This window comes from Thermobia domestica, chromosome 5 (genome assembly GCF_964235325.1).
Source record: "Thermobia domestica chromosome 5, izTheDome1.hap1.1, whole genome shotgun sequence".
Taxonomy (NCBI): Eukaryota; Metazoa; Arthropoda; class Insecta; order Zygentoma; family Lepismatidae; genus Thermobia; species Thermobia domestica.
In genome coordinates, this window is record NC_137458.1 from 280,171,153 (window position 1) to 280,188,695 (window position 17,543).

Here is a 17,543-nt window from a genome sequence, read left to right on the forward strand (position 1 = left end):
ACCCGTCAGAGCCCCATCTTATTCTTTCATCTTGCCAATTCGGGTGACCACACACAGAAATTGAAATGCAAAAAAAGAAACTGTTAACAAATACAATTAAAATGAATTCTTTATTGTGTACTTACCTTGATAAGTAACTAACATTGCTTGCTTAACACATTACACATGACACAAGTAGCTAATTGTATTCATTTGCAACACTATCAATAAGAGGCAAAATTAGTATAAAATAAAACAAAACTAAGTTTTTGCTTACTCATGCAGAATGGGAGATCTAGAGGGTAAAAACTGGGTAGGGGGACGGGTCAGCCAGATTCCAGACTATGATAAGTAGTATATTTTTCTGTCATGATTTGACTATGATCTTTCAAAAATATACAAATAATAGTTTAAATTATTTTTGTCATTCAAAAAACTGGGGGACCTAGGCCCCTGGCCCCGGGAAAGATCCGCCACTGCTCACGCAGCGACACAATCTCCAACTTTTACATCATTCACAGAAATGAAAAGGACCGTGGACGCGGATCGTGTCAGACTTTTCTTTTAGGAGTTAATAATAATACCCCATCTTACTCCACACTTCTCTACTTACAAGTACATAAGAAACATATTGAAATGATAAAACTGGGTTAGTTAATTTTAACATTTTTTAGTAAGAAAATGAAATTGTACGTATAAGATACTAACTTTTTCGAGTTGGATATGGGCTACGAGGTGTGGATGCTCCCGTTGGTGGGTGGTCGAGATCTGAAAGAAATTGACAAAGAACAAATATTATATTGCTGTAGGACCAATTAATATTCTCGAACATATTATGGTAGTAGAATAATCGAAACTATACCTAAAGTTTAACATTACATTACAATGTACTAATATCAATTGTGCAGTCAAACAATGAATGTTTATTTTAATGATAACCATTATATTCTTGGTGTGTCACATGATATGGTGTTATGAGAGTTCAGAAATTGAAACTGCTTTAAAAAACGTTATTGCCAGGGATGGCCAGAACCGGTTCCTGGTGGAACCGGTTTTCGGCTCTGAACGGATCCGGTTCCGAAAGCGGTTTTAGATCAATGTATGGAACCGGTACACAAGATCCGGTTCCGGAACCAGGTTTTCGGATCCAGGTCTGGAACCGGTTCCGTAAGCGGTTCTGAAAACCGGATCTCCAGAAACGGTTTCTCGCGGAATCGGTTCCGCCGGAACCGGAACTTTGTGGACATCCCTAGTTATTGTCCCGCACAACGCAAAAATACAATATACTTTTTTAATTTTAAAAAATAAGGGCGGAGCGTATATTTCAGTATTATATTGAGTCTTCTAATTAGCTTTCTTCAATTTTAAAGGTGTAGCTTATTTGCGGCCCAATATAATATGAATAACAAGATTATAGTATCAATATGTATTCAAGCGATTTGCTGTAATGTTGCTAATAACAATTCTTTACTAGGAGCATATTTAAGATAGATTTGTCTAAGCAGTAACAATCATATTTCATAGTTATCCTTTGTAAGAAAAAAATGTAGAGGCAAACTATTTTCTTAGAGACATTGTACGCATGTTTTCCAGTGAATTGTAAATGAACTGATAATAATGCTATAGTGGTAATTAATAATAACGCCTAAGTTATAGTCCAATTGGGCCTTATGCAGAGTCGTTCTGTCGCGTAGTTAGTGCCATACTAAAGAGTACGACTAAGATATGTTTCCTGCAGTAGTCAGGCCTTTCGTATGACGCTAATCATACGTCAAAACGACTCTGCGTAGGGCCCATTATGTCTAGCCGTTATAATCCAATAACATGCAGCACATTACTAGTAGCTCTTTCTATAATTTAATTTTTTTTAAAATAAGTAGATTGTTTTTCTTAATGACAATATTCTTGCTCAATTTATTACATGTTTCTTTACTCAATTTCTTATTTTAAAGTAATCTAATGTAATGGGCATGGGCAACTTCACTTATCATTTTTTTAAACTATAAGGAGCCAGAAAATTTGATTTTGTAGGACTGTTAAACTGACATATGCAACGGATTATCTGCATATGAAATCTGTAATTACTCAACTTTTGAAATAGTGCAACTCTAATTCAAAATTTTCTATCGAATCCATTACTTCAGTTTTGAAAACTGTTAACTTTCTTTGTGGGAAAGTTTTTACTTGGACTTTTGATATATTTCTTTCTCGATATAAGTCTTTCTAACATACCCCTAACAGCACAAGATGTGCTAGGCATATGCCATTTAGGTGTCCCCGCTACTTTTTAGGTACCCTACACTTGGCACATATGATATTCGTGTGCTAAGTATGTACTTCAGCTACCTACAGTTTTAGGTACTTGTTACACCTAATTGATATTTGTAACTATAACGATACGATCATAATAATGTTATCAATGATCAGAGGCGCAATATCATAATGATGTAATAATATTATCAATCTGTACTTGTTTTATGAATATGATCAGAGGCGCAATAATTGAACAGAAATATGCATATTGAAAAAGAAAAGGTTTGTTGATTAGTTGTTGATGAGGTTGTCAAGAAGGTATGATTGTCATGGAGATAGAGAGTTGATGATATATATTCGACAAATATTTTGTGATATAGTTAGTACGTGTAATCATCTTCCAGAATAAAAGAAATGTAAGCTTTTAATATCTTATAAAAGGTCTTGCTGTTATTATTTACTTAATAATAATAATAGATGTATACATATTATCGTTACATAACTATGTGCCACAAATATAGCATTTATATACCTGGCTCAGTTTCGCACTCTAACAGTCATTTGTTTTTATGTCGTCACTTGGGACATATATTTGTCATGTTCTAGGTACGTCCTTTAGGTACATACTCTTTCAGATATCCCTAACAGCACAAGCTGTGCTACGCATGTGCCATTTAGGTGTTCTAAATTCATATCCCACATTTGATGCATTTGTTGCTTCTTTTTCTAAGCGATTGTGTACTAGAAGCAACAAACGCACCAACTTTATTAGGTGGCAACTATCGCCGATCATTTGAAAGTGAATATGGAAGAACCATGAAATAAATAAATAGACACTCGTCATTTTGTTATAAAATTACATGGCGAGTAGATTTTATCTGATCCCAAATGGTTATCGTCGAATATACACGATTAAAGGAGCACTTTGATTAGCCAAATTCAAAAGACCTCAACAATTTATCCCTCTACAAGCGACGTTCTCTTCATCGCCTCCGTGGCTAAGTCGGAAGAGCACGCGGCTAGTAATCCAAAGGTTGGTGATTCGAGCCTACCCTAGAGTACATTTTTTTCTTGTTTAAAGTGTTTTTAGACTCGCCTTAATATAAACACATTACACATGTAGGCGATTTAACATATTTTGGAGGAGTAATTTTGTGGTTCATTGACAGCACATACTAGACACGTTCCCCAGGTACATGTCAGGCATATGCCTAGGGGCGGATATAGACTGTGACTATCACTTGCCATCCATGTGATTTCTCTCTCAGAGGTGCATATGCATGCTATGTAATTGTGCTGTTAAGGAGGGGCCTATCGATTTAGGTTCGTTTTGACTCGGACCATTTTGACGTAGTGCCGTCTTCGTTAGAATCCTTTTGACATTTTATCCCGTATTCTTTTGACGTGATGTCTTTAAATTCATGCGTTTGTGTTTTCGCCTTTGCCCTTCCGGCGCGAAATTATCTTCTATACAAGTGACTCCGTCTCGCAACGCTTGGTTGGCAAATGAGCTAGAATCCACCTCTTAGAAGAGCATTAATGTAAGAAGCAATGTAAAAATTTTCCTTTGTGTAAATTCTAGTTGTGATTTCGAACGAAGTTACATCTTTCGGAATGAGTGAACGTTGTAATACACACGTCTACTGATATTTCTTTTAAACAAAAAGTACCGTCTATAACGTAATATGGAAAGAGTAAAGACTATCTTAATAATAAGAAATGTTCCACTATACCCTATTAAGGAAAAACATAGTATAGAGGGAATTTACCTTTCTCATATCCTTACAAACAACATCCTGCTCTCGTATCTTTTTACATTAGCATATTTGATTGCATTCTCTTGCTGACTGAGGCTGCAACCCATTTTACTTCACAATGATGCGGGTTGCATACATGGCAAGGCGTTCTTTTGATTGCAAACTAACAAAATTTGTATTTCCAAAACAAACCAAGAAGAAAGCATAATGTTAATGTATGTAGTATGGGTTGTCGAAACAATATATGCTATCACTTAAATACGACCGACACGTTGTATTATATAATCAGTAAATCACGTTTGTAGTAGCACAATAAATCCTATATATCCATACAGTCACAATATTATTGTAAAGTTACCCCACTGATTTGAATCCCAGTAAATTTTGTAGCTTATGGTAATAAATACCGCACTATGCAAACGGGATCACATCAAGTTCACAATATTTGCCACTACTTTTTTTTAGATGTTATATTGGACTAAAAAATGAGTCAAACAGTAACAACCATGAATACTATATGTGAAATCTACTATATTTAGGTTAAAATAGCGGGTGTTTCTCTTCTCTTTGTTAGGTGCGTCATAATGTGTCAAGGAATTGACGTCAGCATCCGTAAACAGAAAGTGATAAAGTTTCTGTACAAATCTGGCTATAAACCAGCCACTTTTACGCGTATTCATAGGAAACATTCGGCATATTATGGTGATATTACAATAAATGACATCTTTCAGATTAACGTACCACGATTATGTCCTTTAGGCTAAGGGAGACGATGGTTAAGGCAAGTGAATGATGATGAAAGAATTGGTGGAATGAGAAAGTGGGAGGAAACGGGAGTACCCTGAGAAGACCCACGGACACAATGTTATCCACCATAAACTTACTTGAGCGTGGATCGAATTAGGAAGATATTACAATAGACTGTAATATTATGCGCAGATGGTTTGATAAATTTCTAAGTGGTTACTTCAGCATAAACGTTCAGGTAGACAACAGACCATCACAGACAGCACATGAAACATACAGTAATGTTAAGGGAAACGTCATAGCATCTAGTTAGAGATTAAGCTATATAAAAAAAAAATATGCGTTTTGATTTTCTAAGCTAATGACTAGGGAGATGATGCTGATGTGGAAGCATATGATGGAGGGAAACTTCAGGAATAGAGAGGATTTTACAATAGTGGTCTCACTGAAGATGAAATATGATTGTTTCTTCACGGTCCTGAAAGCAAATCGCAGTGCATGAAAGCACAAGGAATCTTCTAGGAAAAAGAAGTCAACTCTCCATTCACAGAACACAATATCCATATACGTAAAACGTTCTTTGGATGACCCAAAAGTTCCACTGAATGTTCTGGGACATTCAGGCTCTCAGTAGAAACTATGGATACATCTATAGTATTTCACTTGATTTCAACAAGGTATAACTGTCACTGGACAATATTACAATGAGTTTTCTGTACACAGAGAGTTCAGTAATGTCCCACAGGAATTCCACAGAAGTTCAATTTCCGAGACATAAGCGAATATTAGAATTTCACAAGATAACCAAGGAAGAACCACTGGCAAAAATGGGACGCACGTTGACATCACGAAGACTAACGTTTCTTGGACTTCTCTATGGCACGTGAGCAGATAATCAACAAATTGATGACCAATTTCTTCTCGAATCAAGATGGAACGACTTTGATTGACTTTCTGGGAAGTCGGGCCAACATTAACAACTACATGTATATAATGTGTATCTGCATTTCAAGCATAATTCTGCACAAGCATGATTCTGCATTTCAAACCAAAAGAGTGGAGTTACAGAATACTGACATTCAGCTTTGATATTCGTTACTGATATTCGTTAGTAACAAGTAGTTAATCGCGTGTGTACACTAACTTTGTAATTTTACCAATCCACTTATGACCTGGAAGAACATTAACAGAGATGCAGTGAAACCAATGGATGGTGAATTGAGTGATATGCTACTGTACCTAAAAATCTACAGTTTCGTTACGTTGACACATTACATCAAACAAAAAAAGTTACAGGAGATTGTGTGATATTTTCGAATGAAATATATGATTAAGTCGAAGTTGAAGTACTCGCGATAACAAGGAATTTTGGTATCCCGATTTTCGAAGACCTTCTTTCTTGTTTGGTGGTTTATGTGGTCTACAATTCCTTGGAGCTAACCAGGAGCAACCAGGAGGACGATAGAAGGGGGCAAGAGGCGATTACCCCTTACTTTCCCCAAGATATTCATTGTAATGCAGAAAAAGTAATAAAATTATTCTTTCTGAGATACAGAAAAAAATCTGCCCTCCCAAAAGTTTTCTCTGTTCCTTCGTTTTCCCCTCCCCAGGAATTATAGTTGGCGTAATCACTACCTCCGAGTTACCTTCACCTTCAGCAGTTTGCATCAATGACTACATATTCTCTAAAGAATACAATCGTTCAACAAACGCAAAACTTCAAATTGTTGTTACGATAAGGAACAGTTTAATAATTCACATTAACCAGGATCTCTACTAGAATAAAACAGGAAATACGATCTTGCAGTTGGTTTGTAAGTAGCTCGCATATAGGTGTGTAGACAACGGTAATGTACTACCACATGTACTGCTGATGTAGCAAGGTCAGACCTACGTGATTCCATACTGTAAACATTTCTGTCTTTTAGGGAAGAGCTAAAAAGATAGTACAGAAGAATGTTACACTTTCCTATCACCTTTTATTATAAAGTTCTCTTCTTATATACAATAAAGAATATTACAAAATAAAACTTTCTTTAACTTGCTGGTAAATTTGTGGGAGCCCAATGATCATGCCTCTTAGGGTGAGGGGATAAGATGCTTTCATTGACCAGGCATCTTAGAGAAATAGGATAGGTTCCTTTCAATAACCAGGCGTCAATGATCAAGTGTCTCAGAGAGTGGTGGATGATCAATCGGTGAAGATTGATGCCTTCTGCGGTGTTCCGTCTCCTTTTATCGACAAACGTTGCTGACTGCTTGAGTCTTCGTCACTTGCCGATTATTGCCAATGGTTGAAGACGTTTTCTTAGTGGTTGTCGTTTGAAGTACGTTTATAGTCAGCACGTCGTGTTGCAAGCACGTGGAACCTTATAATACAAAGTTGACGGCGATATGGCAAGTCTTTGTTTTATTAATGTATAGCTAACTGTAATAAAAACCTATGAGTGGAAACTCGCAAACATAACTCTTAACAACTTTCAGTCCGCCTTCCACTAAACGTAGTATGTGTCCTTCCATTTGAGTGATACACCCCAGCCTTACCTCCAAGTGAGACTACCGTACTTTCTGCAGGTGGGAGAGTGGTTTGAGAAACCATTCTGGATTTTGATCAGGATCCAACCACTGTTGTAGCAGATCAATTTTTCATCAAAAGTGATAATTCGATGAAGTATAATTCTATTCTGGACGTCCTCTGAAGGTCTTGTTTTGTCGTTTTCTGCCTTTTATTTACCTCTTGCGGTATCTCTCTCAGAAAGTTCCAGCAATAGCCTGCTAACATATGTCGGTTTCCTATTTTGGTGACATCTTGATGAAATCTTTCACTATATCTATCAGAAACTGCCCTCACCTCCCATATTTTCGGGAAAAATTTCTAAATGTGAATGAAGAAAGCATAGTTTAAAGACAACTTGCATCCTAAGTTGAAGTACGAGGAAATCATTTCGTTTACAAATTCTTTATAATTCCCAGCCTTTTTATTGCCTAGAAAATTCTTGCACGCATCTTCAAATGCATTTCATGTTCTTCTCTCTGTATTGTTCAGTGAATTTCAGAAGTGAAGGTCTCCAAATAACTGCCTCACTTGCTGACTAACGAAAATGCCCTCTTTCATTTTAGCTTCACTGATACATGGAAATATTTTCTTTAAATTTTTGCCTTGTCCTTCCTTGTCCTTGTTTATCCATTGCTTTGACATATTTTTCTTCGATCAAGTTTAATATGAAGTGGCGGTAATATTGTTTTAAATTTCTCCACCAAAACCTCTTGTGCTATATTTTTCTGACCAGAATGCATTTTTTCTGAGTGGTCATTGTTTAACAGTCTAATGTTTATCCCTTGCTCGCCTGCCCCATTCACAAATGGAGCAGCTAAACTTGGTATACCCTCTTGCAAAACAGTCAACAACACTATAACGTCCAAGTTTGGACATATGTTCCGGAGGTGATCTTCATAGTATAGTTTAATCAACATTATTTTTAAGGTTATTATATGTCTCTTTCTTAGGAAATGAATAGGTAAAGCGGTATTGATGGCTTCTTGTTTCCGTTGTGTAGTAAAACTTAAACCATCTTTAAACTAGTCTTATAAAAATAAATACAAAGCCTCCCGTAGTCAGGAAAATGTTTTAAATGGATATCATCCATTATTTCACGTACGTTATTACAGTGTACTAAATCTCCATCTGTTAAAAAAATAGCTTAAAATACTAGAGTCCCTCTTCCTATAATAAGCTACTTCTACTGCTCTGCTCAACAGATTCCACTGTTGCAATCTTGATCAAAGAAGTTGTGCTTCCGTTTTTGCCAGCTCTAAATCTCGAACTAGGTGGTTCAACTCCGCCTGGGTGTTCAAATGCTTCTCTGTGGTTGACAATCAGTGTGACTACTCAGCAAAAAATATTTTGTACTAAATTAAGTAGAAAAATACGTACTAGATCTGGGCGAAAAGTACTAAAATTTTATCTGCTCCCGTTTCATCCTATTTATGACATTTTACGATATTAATATCTAAGTTTCCGGCAGCTCCCTTCCTCTGTGAGTGGAGGAGTGACCCCACACATTCTTAAAAAAAATAATAAATCCAACTTTACACTCAAAATTCGACAGATGCTTTCTGCCGTGACAGTTTCTTCGTATTGTTGTTTGCCGGTGATATCTCGCCTTTCAAGATTGTAAATAGTGCAACATAATTCATTTTCTTCCCTCCATCCTAACACTTGCCCCAAAAACATTTGCCATTTCATAAAGAAGTACTAGGTTTATCATCCCTTTCCCCTGTAAATTATCAAGAGACGAACAATTAACCACTGCCAGAATTCCTTCTCGTTGGAGGAGCTGATCGGACGGCACCTATGTTCCACTTCCGCTTTTGTAAATACCACTGTTTATAAAAAAAAAAAAAACAGAAAAAAGTTATCAGGAACTGAAATTTTCGTACAAATTTGTCAAATTTTCATGAGGTTCCTTTTTCTCTCGCAAATGAATTTATGGGAAAAGAAGAGGAGGAGAAAAGTACTAGATTTGTTGGTGAACGTAATAGAACACTGAAGTATTATAAAAGGTACTAGATGTAGTACGAAAGTACTAGCGGTGGTCTCACTGTTGACAAGATCGAAAATTTTTCGTCTTCCTGCGTGTGCGCACCTTTTAAAGCCTCTTACGATTCCTATTCTACAGTAAAATGTACTGGAGGCTTTGGAAGTGGTTTTGAGTCATTATATAGCCTCTTACGATTCCTATTCTACAGTAAAATGTACTGGAGGCTTTGGAAGTGGTTTTGAGTCATTATAAAGCCTCTTACAATTCCTATTCTACAGTAAAATGTACTGGAGGCTTTGGAAGTGGTTTTGAGTCATTATAAAGCCTCTTACGATTCCTATTCTACAGTAAAATGTACTGGAGGCTTTGGAAGTGGTTTTGAGTCATTATAAAGCCTCTTACGATTCCTATTCTACAGTAAAATGTACTGGAGGCTTTGGAAGTGGTTTTGAGTCATTATAAAGCCTCTTACGATTCCTATTCTACAGTAAAATGTACTGGAGGCTTTGGAAGTGGTTTTGAGTCATTATAAAGCCTCTTACGATTCCTATTCTACAGTAAAATGTACTGGAGGCTTTGGAAGTGGTTTTGAGTCATTATAAAGCCTCTTACGATTCCTATTCTACAGTAAAATGTACTGGAGGCTTTGGAAGTGGTTTTGAGTCATTAAAAAGCCTCTTACGATTCCTATTCTACAGTAAAATGTACTGGAGGCTTTGGAAGTGGTTTTGAGTCATTATAAAGCCTCTTACGATTCCTATTCTACAGTAAAATGTACTGGAGGCTTTGGAAGTGGTTTTGAGTCATTATAAAGCCTCTTACGATTCCTATTCTACAGTAAAATGTACTGGTGGCTTTGGAAGTGGTTTTGAGTCATTATAAAGCCTCTTACGATTCCTATTCTACAGTAAAATGTACTGGAGGCTTTGGAAGTGGTTTTGAGTCATTATAAAGCCTCTTACGATTCCTATTCTACAGTAAAATGTACTGGAGGCTTTGGAAGTGGTTTTGAGTCATTATAAAGCCTCTTACGATTCCTATTCTACAGTAAAATGTACTGGAGGCTTTGGAAGTGGTTTTGAGTCATTATAAAGCCTCTTACGATTCCTATTCTACAGTAAAATGTACTGGAGGCTTTGGAAGTGGTTTTGAGTCATTATAAAGCCTCTTACGATTCCTATTCTACAGTAAAATGTACTGGAGGCTTTGGAAGTGGTTTTGAGTCATTATAAAGCCTCTTACGATTCCTATTCTACAGTAAAATGTACTGGAGGCTTTGGAAGTGGTTTTGAGTCATTATAAAGCCTCTTACGATTCCTATTCTACAGTAAAATGTACTGGAGGCTTTGGAAGTGGTTTTGAGTCATTATAAAGCCTCTTACGATTCCTATTCTACAGTAAAATGTACTGGAGGCTTTGGAAGTGGTTTTGAGTCATTATAAAGCCTCTTACGATTCCTATTCTACAGTAAAATGTACTGGAGGCTTTGGAAGTGGTTTTGAGTCATTATAAAGCCTCTTACGATTCCTATTCTACAGTAAAATGTACTGGAGGCTTTGGAAGTGGTTTTGAGTCATTAAAAAGCCTCTTACGATTCCTATTCTACAGTAAAATGTACTGGAGGCTTTGGAAGTGGTTTTGAGTCATTATAAAGCCTCTTACGATTCCTATTCTACAGTAAAATGTACTGGAGGCTTTGGAAGTGGTTTTGAGTCATTATAAAGCCTCTTACGATTCCTATTCTACAGTAAAATGTACTGGAGGCTTTGGAAGTGGTTTTGAGTCATTATAAAGCCTCTTACGATTCCTATTCTACAGTAAAATGTACTGGAGGCTTTGGAAGTGGTTTTGAGTTATTATAAAGCATAAGTCTCAAAGCAGAAGGTGTATTTAGATAGTGTTTTTGATAATTTAATTTACGGGAAAAGCCAGTGATGTGTAACTTTCGTAACATGATTACGAGATTCACGCCATGCTACAGGAACGGAAAAACCACACATTTGTGTGTTTTTCTTAGCCAAACTGTTAAGAGTCCTCGAAGGCAAACTACAGCAATTTTTTTACAACCAAAGCAAAGCGTGTAAGCTTTTCTCACCAATGGTGATAATGGATTCCTTTGAGCTTTTAGTGTCACTTCATCACAATAGCAAATAGTTTTGTTTGTTACGGCAGTTACGAAACATATTTCAACAAACAAAAATGATTCTTCAAACAAGCTCTCACAAATAAAGTTTATTGGCAACAGGTTTTCTGTTTCTTAATCAGAAATATACATATAAACTGTTCAGACACAAAAAAGCCATGATTTCACTAGACACTCGCAGAAACTGAATAAAATGTCCGTTTACAAAATTACACAACTACGCTAGAGTTTCTCTAAAGAAACTAACTTCTTTAAAAAAAACAGCAAAAATCTTATGCACAATTATATGTATAAGACAGCATCAATTAAATGTATTAAATGGAAAGACAATTAACTACTCCCGACTACTTTTTACTGTTCTTTTACAACAACCAATAAACTTTTTCCTTCCAACAGTTAATATGTTGTAAAATGTTTGTAAGATCCTCTTTCTACATATAAATAATAATGAAACTCTCAATAGTTTATTGTAGCATGGGCATAATTTTGGATTTGAGGGGGGCGAATTTGTTGGTTAAAATACGTACTTCCTCGCTATATTTGCTGTATTTTTTGATGGTTCAGGTTAACTAAGGTTAGTACTTACCTTGACGCTTGTAGAGGCCGGCCACGGCTTTCAAAAAGTTTTGCATCTTGTTTAGTTGAACATCTAAACAGGCATTCGGCTATTTATCATTTCATATGTGCTTCCGTTTGCATAGTAACTACCGTCCCGTAACATCAACTTATTTCTCTTGTAAACTTTTTTTTATCTAATTTTGCCCCCTCCTCAAATCCAAAATCAACCCGATGCATCATCTATTAATCAGCCTTGTAACTCATAGAAAGATATTTCACTTTATGGAGGTGGAAAATGTGTTTTCTCTCAAAATGGATAGGTGATGGAACATTTTGACTTCCGTATTTGGATTCACTGCTGTCGAAAATATAAAAATCACTGATAAGTTACGCCAGGTCAAGCTCAAGCCAGTGTTCGTAGTTTGAGAAAAATTCTCCCTAATTTAGGGAAATTTCGCAGATAATTTTAATTAATTACCAGCTTAACTTTATCTTTGTTCTTCAGAAATTGACCAATACAATAGCAATGATTTGTATTTGTATATAAGTGTGTGTGTGTATGTGTGTTTGTATGTGTTCAAAATATCATAAACAAGTGTGGTTGGCATTTCCTTGAATACAGTTAAATTCTGTCATGGGAATTGGACATTCAGCAAACTAGTGAAAATTTGATCAGGAAAAATTTTGAGACACTTGAGGGAAATTTTCTTAAAGAAACCTAGCTCAAGCTCAATCTCGTGTTCATTATCCAGAATGGGTTCTCTCTTTAATGACTCGGTCCCACTATCCTCATTGGGAATCGTCGTGTTGCTCGAAATCTGGTTCTGTCTCGCTATCCCTTTATAGGCTCGCAACCTTGCACATTTCTTCTACCGAGTCAGTCAGCCCGTTCCTATTCTAATATTATTTTATTCATTATAATACATACTGCTTTCTTATGTTCGAGGAAGTAGATTCTTAATTTCATTCATAAAGAGCCGTTCTCATAGAGAGCAACAACATTACGAAAAGGAATAATTTTATTTTTGCTTTATTATTTTTAAAATTCTGTTTCAAGTTTACTTATATTTTAATTAGAAAAAAATGCTGAAATAGAACAGTCATTAAGATCACCAACATGTTAAGAAATTCATTAAAAATACGTTTTACACAATTACAACTTTCAAAATACTTTTACCAACACCTAAACTTATAGGTGTTACTCCTTGCAAAATTCAGTAAAGGGTTGGTAAATAATTGAAACAACTACAAGAAAATTAATTATGAACTATACACAACAATCATGCACATCTCATTACTAACAACAACTAAAAAAAAGCATGCTCTTCGTAACTCAAACTCAACGAGAAAAATTAAAATTGCAATGGATGTGTTTTTCTTGTTAATCAATAAAATTAACCACGCGAGTCATAAGTAAACGTTTTTAATATACCGGAGTAGTATATATATATATATATATATATATATATATATATATATATATATATATATATATATATGTATGTGTGTGTGTGTGTGTAATATTACCGTCGAATGTTACCATCTATAACAAGCGCAGATACAAGATTTCATCAACGAAGACAGGCTATAATATGTCTGTGTATCATTTTGTCTATAAATTAAGTGTTATAAATGCTATTTTCTTTTTTAACCAGTGTACATTCAGACCTCAAGTGAGAACGAAGAGATAAAGTCCTCCTTTGATTTGTATCTGCATGTACGCATCAAGTTTTTTTTTTTTTTTTTTTTTTTTTTTTTTTTTTGTCTCAAACATGTCAAGAATAATTTTCAATATGTCTGTTTACGTTTAATTTTTAAAGACTGTTTTATAAGGTCTTCATTATTCTGTCCAATGCCCTATGTGGATATAAATGTACCCTAACTCCAGATAACAAATGAAGAAAATCAACAAACAAAAGATTTATTTCAACACGGATTATCATTACATTTAATACTAACTTACGCACTTTACCTAATGGTTAACCAATTTTAGTATAAGGTTAGAAAATTTTTGTGAAAGTTTTCAACAATTTTAGTAAACAATTCAACAATTTTAGTAAAGCTTTAAATAATTTTAGGAAAGCTTTAAACTTTCTAGTAAACGGCTAAACCTTTTTAGGTAACGATTAAACATTTCTAGCAAGCGGCTAAACCCTTTTAGGTAACGATTAAACATTTCTAGTAAACGGCTAAACCTTTTTAGGTAAAGATTAAACATTTCTAGTAAACGGCTAAACCCTTTTAGGTAACGATTAAACATTTCTAGTAAACGGCTAAACATTCTTACTATATGGTTGATTATTTTTTTTAGCAAACGGTTAAACATTTTTAGTAAACTTTTAACGCTTCTAGTAAAATGTTAAAACATTTTTAGCAAACGGCTCAACATTTTTACTTCAGCGGTAGAGTTTTCACATCTGGTGCGTGAGGTCCTTGGTTCGATTCCAGCTCGCGCCAAGTGAGCTTTGTAGTGGATAAAAACCGTGTGCGTGGGTTTTCTCGGAGTTCTTCTGTTTCCTCCTACTTTATTCATTCCACCATTTCATCCATTTCTCATTATCACAATTTCCTTCAGCCTAGCCGGCATAACAGTGGGACGTAAAACTTAAAGATTTCAACATTTTAGTACAGAAGTTTATTTTTTCTTAAGTTTTAACGTTTTAACGTATATACCATTCAGCGAACGTTCAATCTTTCACTACACTTTTAAATTATTTTAGTAATGCTCTTTTACAACGATGAGGCATAGTTTCATTTGAATGTTTACATAAATAGCCAGAACTCTCGTTATTCGTACACCGAAAATCCACGTGTGTTAGGTGGAGATCCGTTTCATCCTCAGAAGGAGTCGATGTGTGGTGTGCGATAACGCGACGACATATCGTAGGTTCTCTCTTTTTCAATAGAACTGTGGATGGCATTGTCTATCGAGATTTAAGTATGCAATTTATTTCCTTATTAAAAGACGATGAGCCAGACAGCTGGTTCATGAAATTTTAGAAATGTTACAAGAGTTCTTTGGTGATCACATATTTTTCCAAAAACTTTCTGCCTGCCCGCTCTCTAGACTTAACCTCGCCAGACTTTTTTGTGGGGTGTCTTGAAAGGAAAGATGTACGAAACAATCCCAAAACGATAGAACAATTGAAAAGAAACATTAAAAGAAAAGTGGAAGCAGTTACCAGAGACACCCTTCGGAAAGTTTCACGGAAGGTGATAAGACGCATAAAATTGTGTCTGCAATAACGGGGGAGCCACTTTAAACACTTACTGCAAAACACCTTTTACATTTCTTTAAGCCAGTGGGGTTGTCAGCTGTAGTGCATGTTTCTTGCTTTTTCTTTTTGTAAAAATAAAATCAATGTTTATTTTATTCATAAATCACATTGTCAAACATGTGCGAGGATGAATTCCAACTGTGGTAATATTTTTGCTGGATTATTGTTGCCAGAATGCGCTATTTTATTTAAAAAATGCTTTTTTTGAACACGAAAAAATAGCCTTTTACAACTGTCAACACTGCAAAATAACATGCAGTTTTTGACCTATCCGATAAATATTAATGTGTATTAAACATTTACATTAAGAATTATCACGATTAATTCTTTTTTCTTTTCTTCGCAATTGATTATAAACAATTTGCATTTTTTTAAAAAAAAATATATACTTCTGGTCATTTAAACAACCACTAAAATTCAACGTTCCGATTTGTCAGATTGGTTTCATTCTCAATATATCTTCATAGACAACGCTAATTTTTGTCAAAAAATTATGTCTCTATCATTCTTACTTCAAAAAAATATACTCGATCAAAATTTGGGTTGGATTTCTTTTGGGACACACTGTATTTTTTAGACTGGAGGAGGAAATGGAGAGAGAGAGATTCACAGTGATATTGGCGAGTATAGGGAATTTGAAGCAATTAGAACAACTGCAACAGCTTACAAAGTGTCATTAACTAGTCCCATCCCCAAATATTTTGATATGCATTGCGATATGTCCAACACTAATTGTTATTTTTTTTAAATCGAATTAGTGAGAACAAACAAGGCGCAGAAAAGATAGGAAAGCTCGTAAACCAATATCTTATTTTAACACCAGGAGTAAAACTGAAAGGAAACGCATGGGACTGTTAGCCCACTTCCAAAAATATCTATAGCGTTCCCCAACTTCTTAAAAAATTACAATGGATAAAGATAGGCACGGGGAACGGCGTGACGTCATGCATGCCCCTATTTTTTCAGATCCACATTTATTCCTGCTTAAGACCATAACCCAAAAAGAACTCAGCAATGAGAGGGATGTGTTCAAAATAAACTCTGCTAAGAAAGACAATAAAGAGGATCACACGATATGCCCATTTATTTCTATTTCTAGAAGTTTTAATTCGTCCGGTAGTTGGAAACCGCTAGAGGATGTTTGCTGCCATCTAACGGCGAGGTATGTAAATTCTAGAAGTATACACCTTCGTAAACGTAGAAAATGGGCTATGAATGGCCACCGTTAAAGTCGCCGTTACCCATGAAAATGTTAACGGATTTACTCCATTAACGAACTTGGTCAAGATACTTGCAGTAAGAAAATATATGTATCCTTTATTATATGCAACCAGCAATCCTTTGCTGCTGTGCAGATTGCGTAGAAGATAAGGGAACGGAATAAATTTTAAACGAGGCATGGATAGTCACCGTTAAAACATCGTTACCAGGAAAGATGTTAATGGTTTGACTCCATTAACAAATCCAACCGAGATAATCGGAAAACTATCTATTAGGAAAAAAATCAATTTCAAAAATTCACTTTCATTCAAGAGTTATCGCTATGCAGTAATGGACATACGTACTAATATTACAATCTTGTAAGGCTCACTATCTCGATTCTAATAAATTCTATTAAACATATTTATCATGACTTAAAATATCACTTTATTAGTGTCTACTCGAAATTTTTGGGTACGGTCTGATTCCTCAAACTTGTTTCAGAAGTAATGTGACAGTGTTGGGGCCAAACATTAGAGTAAACGAAGGAATTATTTGCTACCATTTTTACAGAGTCTGTTCTACAATACCTAGTATGAGTCCGATTTTCCAAAGCAAATACGAGAGGAGTGCTCTAATGCTAGTAAAAGAGATATTTATATAGAACTTTTATCTGTGAGGAATAGGGACGTTCAAGAGAGCAGTCGCTATTTGTGTGCACTCCGGCAATGAGTATGAACAAAAAGCAAGCTCTTTGGGGAGCTCTCAATCATATTAGCTCAGCTCATCCTACGTGCAATGCCTGCAGAAGACCACATGCAATTTTTGACCATTTCACAACGCAAGCTGGCAAACCTGTCAACACCAAATACATGTCTCTAGTATTTACTAAACATTTATTGGAACTACCCAGTAATCCCAAATTTCTCAACCTAAACACAAATGGAAAAGAAACCAGATGTTTGGGATCTCACACACTTGATAAGCATCTTACGTTCTATGACGACGACAACGAAACAACACTAAGCGCTAATGAAACCTCTAATTTTCAGATCACTAACTCACTTCCACAGAGGACACTTCAGTT

General features: G+C 35.5%; 1 protein-coding gene across 1 annotated transcript in view; it reads right to left on the reverse strand.

Moving 5' to 3' along the window:
* sif (guanine nucleotide exchange factor still life) overlaps positions 1-17,543 on the reverse strand; it is a 1,225,751-nt gene that overhangs the window by 610,916 nt on the left and 597,292 nt on the right. The window contains exon 8 of the mRNA XM_081760149.1: positions 688-747. Coding sequence (XP_081616275.1) covers positions 688-747 — 60 coding nt within the window. The remainder of the gene's footprint in view (positions 1-687; positions 748-17,543) is intronic.